General features: G+C 50.9%; 1 protein-coding gene across 1 annotated transcript; it reads left to right on the forward strand.

The window, feature by feature from the left end:
- Positions 1-685: 685 nt before the first annotated feature.
- LOC142913920 (uncharacterized) lies at positions 686-9,441 on the forward strand. The gene is made up of 2 exons (XM_076061025.1): positions 686-2,008; positions 8,286-9,441. The coding sequence occupies exons 1-2, from the start codon at positions 905-907 to the stop codon at positions 8,418-8,420; spliced, it is 1,239 nt and encodes a 412-aa protein (XP_075917140.1). The 5' UTR covers positions 686-904; the 3' UTR covers positions 8,421-9,441.
- Positions 9,442-9,653: the final 212 nt, after the last annotated feature.

Here is a 9,653-nt window from a genome sequence, read left to right on the forward strand (position 1 = left end):
ACTGCAACTTAAATCACTACCTATGAGATCTTCACTCAAAACTGCTCTAGAGGAGTTGTACAACCCTAGCTGCCACTGCTATTCAGTGGCCTAAATTATGGCCGTAGATTTTGGTGTTATAATTTATTTATGTAGTTTATTGTTAAAAATTCGGTCACAGTCCCTATGATCACTGCTACATTGCATTTATGGCTTTTATTTTGGTGATTTCGAAAAGTTTTTTTTTGTTTTGACCATGTTTTTGTTTATTGTAGTACGGAGTTAGACTGATGGCCTTAATCTTAGTTGTCTTGTGGTTGTTGTTGTTGTTTGACTTGCATCCCACTGAGATTTTTGCACACAGCGTTGGTGTACGGTGCTATTGCTGCTTGAATATTTTGATATTTTTTTCCTGTATTTTCTGTTTGCACAGTCACAAAATCACTTTAAGATGTTTTCTTGTTCATGTTTTTTGTTTGTTGCGGTTGCACCCGATTCAAGAGCCGAATGGCTCACAGGGCTATACCAAATAACTGAACTATGAACTCTGTCTCAACTAATTTTGCATTGTACGTCCACCCACGTGGCCCCGCCCCCTCGCGTGCGGATCGTGAATCGAGGTCAAAATCGACCGACGGCTTGCAATCGAAGTCGATTCGAACGTGGAGGAATCGATTTCCCTCGATACCGAATAGATCCACGGATCGATCCTACGCCATCACCGAGAACCAAATCTGAATGGAGGGAGAAGCCAAACAGCTCCCAGCGAGGCGCGAAGTCGCCACCTCCTCTGCCTCCTCTACCTCCTCTACCTCCACCTCGTCCCCCTCCTCCACCTCCTCAGTTGCCTTGCGACATCAACGACCCCGCAGCAGCGGAATCAGCAACAACGACGTCAACGCCCGCCACTGAGGCCTACACCGCCATGCAGCCTGCGGCCTCTGCCCATGCCGCGTCGCATTCTGCGGGTGGGATACAGGCGAGGGTCGGCTGCTGCGGCTGCGAGGAGGAGGAGGAGGAGGATGAAGCGATGCAGCTGCTGACCATCGTAACCTCCGATCTAATCTCCGGCTACGTGGCTCACCTGACAGAACAGGCGGAGCAGCGGCGGCAGCTCCACAAGCAGCAGCACCAGCAGCCTGTGCAGCAGGGACAGCACCAGCAGCCTGTGCAGCAGGGACTGCAGCACCAGCAGCCTGTGCAGCAGGGACTGCAGCAGCAGCACCAGCAGCCTGTGCAGCAGGGACTGCACCAGCACCACCAGCAGCAGCTTCAGGAGTTGCAGGAGCAGCTCCTGAAGGTGCAGCGACAACTCCAGCTGGCGCAGCAGCAACAGCAGCAGCGGGCGGAGAATCTTCGGCAGCAGCAGCTCCAGCATGTGCAGGAGGTGCAGGAGCAGCTTGAGCAGGTGCAGCAGCAACAGCAGCTCGTGCGGCGGCTCCAGCAGGAGCGGCAGCAGCTCCAGGGGGTGCAGGAGCAGCAGCTCCAGGAGGTGCAGGAGCAGTATCGGCTCCAGGACTTACAGCTAATGCATCGGTTCAAGCATCTGCAGCTGACGCAGCACGAGCAGTTTGAGCAGCTGCGGCAGTTCAAGAACTGGCAGGAACTGTGGCGGCAGGTGCAGCAACTGTGGCGGCAGGCACAGGAGGTGCAGTCGGAGCTCCAGGCTTCCCAGCGGCTCGTCCGGCAGCGTGTGGAGCAGCTGCAGGAGGTGCTCGACACCCAAGGGGACATCTTGCTCGCTCAGCTTGAAGCCTCCATCCCGGACTTGGCGAGCCGCACGGAGGAGCTGGCGAGGGAGGCGGAGCCGCTCCGGCTGGTCGTGACCATGGCCTGGAAGGTTCTCGCCGGCGGGCCCATGAACTGGGAAGGCGTCCTGTCCATGGTGGTGTTTTGCGCGCTGCTCGTGAAGAGCTTGAGGGCCTCCGGTCGTCTGGGCGACTTGGAGAAGTCGTGGCCCTTGACAGACGCGGTGGCCGCTGTGCTGTTGATCACACACAAGCCGTGGCTCATGGAGCAGGGAGGCTGGGTGAGGGGTTACACACCGCCAACACCCCAACACCACTACCGTCGCCACCACTAACACCGCCAACACCACTACCGTTGCCACCACCAATACCACTACCGTTGCCACCACTAACACCGCCAACACCACTACCGTCGCCACCACCAACACCACTACCGTCGCCACCAATAACACCACTACCGTCACCACCGCAAACACCACTACCGTCGCCACCACTAACACCACCAACACCACTACCGTCGCCACCACTAACACCACTACCGTCGCCACCACTAACACCACTACCATCGCCATCACTAACCACTAACACCACTACCGTCACCACCGCCAACACCAACACCACTACCGTCGCCACCACCAACACCACTAACACCACTACCGTCACCACCGCCACCACCAACACCACTACCGTCGCCACCACTAACACCACTACCGTCACCACCGCCAACACCACTACCGTCGCCATTGCCACCACCAACACCACTACCGTCGCCACCACTAACACCACCAACACCACTACCGTCGCCACCGCCACCACCAACACCACTACCGTCGCCACCACTAACACCACTAACGTCGCCACCACCACCAACACCGCCAACACCACCACCGCCAACACCACCACCGCCAACACCACCACCAATAACATGTTTGAGAAATAGGGAGCCATCCCTTGACTGCACCCGGGCATCAATCAGCCTCCCATTGTATCTGTACCAGATGAAAAGGCTTCACAAACTACGTGGTCAAAATAGATGTTAAATAATGTGGGAGCCAGAGGACATTCCTGTCGCACCCCAAGGTGTACAGGGAATGGCTGCGACTCCCGGCCACGTAGTTTTACCCAGGCCTGCTCACCATCATGAAGGTCGTTCATGATCGTGAGCAGCAGGTCAGGGACTCCGAAAGCACGAAGAACAACCCAGATCCCAGGCCTACTGATGGTATCATAGGCCTTGACCAGGTAAATAAAGCAGAGATGTGTAGGTCTTGTTGGAATTCCCTACACCTCTGCGGTAGCAGACGGACAGAAAATATGGCATCTGTGCAGGACCGCCCTTTCCTGAAACCGCATTGGGGCTCCGAAAGCCTCTCTTCAGCGTGCCTGGCAAGGCGATGCTGAATAATCCTTGCCAGGACCTTTACCAGCACACTAAGGAGTGAGATGCCCCTGTAGTTGTTACAGTCTGTGCGGTCCCCCTTTTTAAAGAGGGAGACCACCAGGGCATCCTTCCAATCCTGCGGAACCCGTCCAGTGGTCCAGACTGTTGTTATGATGTCATGTAGGGCAGTTTCAAGTTTTCAAGTTTCATTCATTAGGTGTAGCCCTGTGAGCCATGCGGCTCTTGAGTCGGGTGCAACCGCAACAAAGTATGAACAGAGAAACATCTTAAAGCGACGACGACGCGCAACAGAAACATCCTGGATAAACCAGCAAATCTTACAGAAAAAAACACCGTATTACAACACTGTGTGCAAAAATCCCAGTGTGATGCAAGACAAACAATAACAACCAGAAGACAAGTTAGATTCAAGTTATCAGGCCAACTCCGCACTTCCGCAAGAAACATGGCTTAACCATCTGTTTTAGAAATCACCAAAATAAAGCTATAAAATACATAGTGGTCAGCACACCATACGATTGAACCCGAGTTCAACTCCCAGCCACGGCTAACATCACAGTGAGGAGCTATATCTGAACTAGTCCCTGGCTTCCACCATATAAACTAAATTAAAAATATATATTTCACCAGGTAAGGCCCAGAGCTATATAGCTCTTTTTTATAAACGATCTGGCTATCACAAATGATAGCTCAACGAAGTGGCTCATCATGGGGAAATTTATAGCAGCCAAATACTCTATAAACGCACGTTGATTCTAAATGTGGAGAGGGAAAAACCGGAGGCCCCGGAGAAAAATCCATGCGACCACGATGAGAGAGAAATTAAAACTCCAAATATACACGTGTAAGGGTCGGGATCTAACCCACGACCTCCTATATACCAGGCGAGGTAGTTAACATCTCGCCACCTCGAAGTATGGTCATACAACCATCGTGACCAACATGGCACAGACGCATCCATCTGTCTAGCAGTGGATTGACAAATGTCCACGATTTAATTATTTGAAAACTGCTGAACTGTACTGTCTGCTACACTTCACACAGCATTCTGAAGTTGCCTTGGAGGTGGGTGGGCGGCTGCACAGCATGGCATCTCAATGCCTGTGTTATCCACCAACTCTGCTTGCTTGTTAATGGATTATACATGCATCAGCGCCATTAAACGTCGTCAACAAAGGACAGCTGGGCAAAAAATTCAGTTAAAGATTTTTTTTTAATCAAGGTGTTTCTTTCTTCATATGCACTGCTTATCACGGTTGCTGATGCAGCACGCCAGTAAAGATTTATGCGGCACTTTGTCAATCCGCCGCTGGATGAAGGATTCCCCAACAGTATTGGTCATGGGAATTGTTGGACCATGCTTTCCCACCAGCCCTTTCGTGAAAATACTGCTGAATAATGGTCTGATTACACCATGTTGGGTCATTTAGGTTGTTTGACCATACTTCACCATGCTGATCAGTGTGGGTTGTGAAGTAGTGTGGACCTAGGACCGGTTCAGATATTCGCCGCTGAGAGTCATCCAAATTGCGTGTAATTCCAGGTGTTCGCTTGTTTATCAAGGACAACCTCAATGAGTATCATGACTCTTTCAGGAGGCCCCTGCCATACTTCAGCCATAGGGGTCTTCCACGAGTGCTGTCTATTACAATCTGCGGGTCATTTTTTTTTATTTGGCAAATCGGGACCGTGACAGCAGCACACAATGGCGTGATCTTGCGACAGACGTTGCGAGGTCTTTAACATCCGACTGTCAAGTGGAAGGCGCGTATGTTTACGGTTAATGCAACGGCAGCCGTGAGCAGGGTGAGTGCCGGATTTGAACGGTGAATTTCTGCAACAAGCGGCGAACGTGGTAAAGCTGGCATGCGCCACCAAAATGAATCAGCCGCGGGGATAAATGGCCACTGCTTTTGTTGATGGTTTGGGGGGGGGGGGGGTAGCTATCCCCGTTGGGAAACTGAATAAGTAAATAATTGTCCTCTGTCATTTGAGCTACCTCTGTTGTCTACTCCGTGTCCAATGCTAATAGGCGTCTCTCTCTCTCTTACTCCGGATCATCAAAGCAATGCTGCGGTTGCCACCTAGCGGTTGAATCCCCGTACTGCCATTTCTAATAACATGACGTAAACCAACTACGTAGATGCATATATAAATAAATAAAGGATCGCCATTCTAATTTATAAAAGACAATAACCTATCACAGCAGCAACATGAGCGCTGGACGGGCAACGAACGGTTTCAGCAACGCCAAAAGACGTGTACTGTGTGGACAAAACTTTTCAACAAACGCCACCCTCGCTCAGCATTTCGCTTGGGAGATCATCTCTGCCCGCTGCCTTTCCTGGTCTTAGGCTCTGGATCGCCTTAAGTACTTCCTCAACAGATGGTACCTCAGCCAGCCACTCACAGGGGGTGACTTCTTCGACACCTTTGAGGCACCGCAGCCTCAGCAGGGTCATCCCCACTTTGTGCCACGATGTTTTCCAGGCTGAGGGATTTCCCCTCCTCCAGGACCTCACAGAAATGCTCAGCAAATCTGCAAACCCGTTCCTGGGGGTCGGAGATTGGATCACCGTTCTTTCCCCTAATCATAGTAATAAGTGTGGTGCTGCAGGTTACTTCTTTATGGAATTAAAGAGCGATTTGTGATCATGGGCCATTGAGGCAGACTCCATCTCCTTAGCAACCCGCGACAACCGACCGTCCTTACAGCGCCTCACGGCTCTCCGAACCTCCGAGCGAAGGCTGCGGTAAGCCTCATTCTCTGACGTGGGATGCTGCAGACGATGAGAGTCAGCCTGTCGCTTTTTTCTCAGCCAGCCTGAACACCTACTTTGTGAGCCAGGGTCTATGGGGATAGGTCTGGACCGCGTACCCAAAGCAGCCAATTGCAGCTGCATGAGCCACAGTCCTCGCCCATTTCCCCTCGACATCAGGAGGAGCGGGGGATGAACCAGCCCGAAGGTTCTGGAAAGGGGCGTGGCCAGTGGTGGAGCTTGGAAAGGGGCGTGGCCAGAGGTGGAGCTTGGCCACGCCCGGCATATATAAGGGAGACCGAAACCAGAGGTTCGGGGCTGTTAGCGGGTCTTGGGTCCTGGCTGCGTCTCTGCTCGTCGTGATCCCTTCGTCTCCGACCACGTGGCTGTTCTGCAACACCCTCTCCGTTGCCGCCGCCGCTACGCTAGTCGGACAGCTGGCGCAGCGTATGCCGGAGATGGGCTGTGTGTTAGGATCGTCTATGTGCAGCTGTGTTACGAAGTGTGTCGCCCCGTGTGCTCTTAATAAATAAGAAGCCTTCTACTCGACGTGTCTCGGAAGTCGCTCAGTGCACACGCTTTGTCTTTGAGAACTGGTCGGCCTACACCAGATACAGCAGTAGAAGCAGTCTTCTCTATGGCCTAGACTCCTACCCAGTGTCTCACTCCCCAGTGTCTCACTACCCAGTGTCTCACTCCCCAGTGTCTTACTACCCAGTGTCTCACTACCCAGTGTCTCACTAGCAGTGTCTCACTACCCAGTGTCTCACTACCCAGTGTCTCACTAGCAGTGTCTCACTACCCAGTGTCTCACCACCCAGTGTCTCACTAGCAGTGTCTCACTCCCCAGTGTCTTACTACCCAGTGTCTCACTACCCAGTGTCTCACTAGCAGTGTCTCACTACCCAGTGTCTCACTAGCAGTGTCTCACTACCCAGTGTCTCACTACCCAGTGTCTCACTAGCAGTGTCTCACTACCCAGTGTCTCACTACCCAGTGTCTCACTAGCAGTGTCTCACTACCCAGTGTCTCACTACCCAGTGTCTCACTACCCAGTGTCTCACTACCCAGTGTCTCACTACCCAGTATCTCACTAGCAGTGTCTCACTATCAGTGTCTCACTACCCAGTGTCTCACTACCCAGTGTCTCACTAGCAGTGTCTCACTACCCAGTGTCTCACTACCCAGTGTCTCACTTCCCAGTGTCTCACTACCCAGTGTCTCACTACCCAGTGTCTCACTAGCAGTGTCTCACTACCCAGTGTCTCACTACCCAGTGTCTCACTAGCAGTGTCTCACTACCCAGTGTCTCACTACCCAGTGTCTCACTTCCCAGTGTCTCACTACCCAGTGTCTCACTACCCAGTGTCTCACTACCCAGTGTCTCACTAGCAGTGTCTCACTATCAGTGTCTCACTACCCAGTGTCTCACTACCCAGTGTCTCACTAGCAGTGTCTCACTATCAGTGTCTCACTACCCAGTGTCTCACTACCCAGTGTCTCACTAGCAGTGTCTCACTACCCAGTGTCTCACTACCCAGTGTCTCACTAGCAGTGTCTCACTACCCAGTGTCTCACTACCCAGTGTCTCACTAGCCATTGTCTCACTACCCAGTGTCTCACTACCCAGTGTCTCTCTACCCAGTGTCTCACTAACCAGTGTCTCACTACCCAGTGTCTCACTGCCCAGTGTCTAATTAGCAGTGTCTCACTACCCAGTGTCTCACTACCCAGTGTCTCACTACCCAGTGTCTAATTAGCAGTGTCTCACTACCCAGTGTCTCACTAGCAGTGTCTCACTACCCAGTGTCTCACTACCCAGTGTCTCACTAGCAGCGTCTCACTACCCAGTGTTTCACTACCCAGTGTCTCGCTACCCAGTGTCTCTGTACCAGTGACTCACTACCCAGTGTCTCACTAGCAGTGTCTCACTACCCAGTGTTTCACTACCCAGTGTCTCACTAACCAGTGTCTCTGTATCAGTGTCTCACTACCCAATGTTTCACTACCCAGTGTCTCACTACCCAGTGTCTCTGTATCAGTGTCTCACTACCCAGTGTCTCACTACCCAGTGTCTCTGTATCAGTGTTTCACTACCCATTGTCTCACTACCCAGTGTCTCACTACCCAGTGTCTCACTAACCAGTGTCTCACTACCCAGTGTCTCACTACGCAGTGTCTCACTACCCAGTGTCTCACTACCCAGTGTCTCTCTACCAGTGACTCACCACCAAGTATCAGATCAGAGAACAACGCCAAAAGGCGACCAGCACAAGGACAATGCCATGCGTATCAGCAGAGCATTTACAGCTCGGGGCTGAGTAGCAGCAGCAGCAGCTGTGTGATGACGATGATGATGGGGCTCTCTTTTCGTTCTGTTTCTCTGCTGCCACACAGGAGGGCTTCCTGGGAGCGTTCGGGCCGGGGACGCCCACCTATGAGAGGAGCCGCAGACGCCGAGCTCCGACGGGCAGCGACAGTGGAGACGAGAAGAGAGAGACAGAGAGAGAGACAGAGGCTTTTGACTTTTAAACAACTTTCATTGCCGCGTTAAAAACGTGCCAACTACAAACTTAAATGTTCATGTTTTAAAAAAGAAATTCCACAAAAATAATTGTCGTGGGATGCATTTTATTGAGTGCGTATACACAATTTGACTTTAAGTCTTGCCGCAGAAAACTGGTTACACACAAACAGAACGTACAGCCAAGAAATTGTGATGACGTGTTGTTTTAAATTGCCTGAATTTCTGTTAAAACACTTTTTTAAGTCACAACGTCAGACAGTTGTCTTTAATCGTTCACAATGAACGTTCGTGTGTTTAGCGTTACCGACGTAAAGTGCGTGCAAGTAAGTCGTGACTTTTAACCGTAATCTTAACTTCTAATGGAACATAAATCTGAGTAGTAGTATCATGGCACTGAGCTATGTGAAAATATAGCTGGGTACGCTCAGTCACATAACAAAAAAGTCATTTTCATGTTCCGTTGAAATACGTTCACTCAGTGTACTAAGCAACCAAAAACGACATCATAATGAACAGAGGATTAACCTTTGGTTATGGAATGCACCGTCGGATCCTAAAGATTGTTGAACTATGAGACCACAACGACGCCTATCTTATAATCCTGTGGGGAGTATACAACATGCACACACACCAAACTGGTCTGAGCATTCGTGGAAAATGTGCGGTACAACACATCGTTCAATTCCTGTCAAGCCTAACGCATTGCTTACGAGTATCCTATTAGAAGTGTAACAGTCGGCATTGGTCACAGGTTCATAACGTATATATATGTATCGTGTACAAAATCCTCTTCGAAGACGTCTGGCCAACGTGAAAGAGTCAAAATTACCCCGCCCGCCTCAAAGGGGCTCTCCAGAGCCCCCTCTCGTGGAGCCCCATCTGTCAGCAGTGGCACAGGTAAGAATTGCAGGGCTACGCCTCTTACCTGTTACACAATGTCTGGCAATAGTGGCGGTGAGCATTGACCGAGATTGAGTGATTGATGTGAAACTATCTGCAGTAAATGATATGTTGCGTCTCTTAAAACGTTTGTGCTTTTTTTTTCTAGCTGCGCTCCGAGAACAATTTTCCCGGATGATTGTTGCGTTTGTTCAAATGCATGTTTTTTATCTTCATTAGACCTTTGCCAGTACCAAAATGTAATAATAATAGTAGGGGTTTTTCCCCTTTTTTTTGGCAACAAAACTGAAACCTTTTTACAAGGATTCATGTTACTGCATTAACCACAATACCTGCAG

The sequence above is a fragment of the Petromyzon marinus genome, unplaced genomic scaffold (genome assembly GCF_048934315.1).
Source record: "Petromyzon marinus isolate PM22_M1 ecotype Great Lakes invasive population unplaced genomic scaffold, UKy_Petmar_22M1.pri1.0 PM_G_Scaffold_27, whole genome shotgun sequence".
Taxonomy (NCBI): domain Eukaryota; kingdom Metazoa; phylum Chordata; class Hyperoartia; order Petromyzontiformes; family Petromyzontidae; genus Petromyzon; species Petromyzon marinus.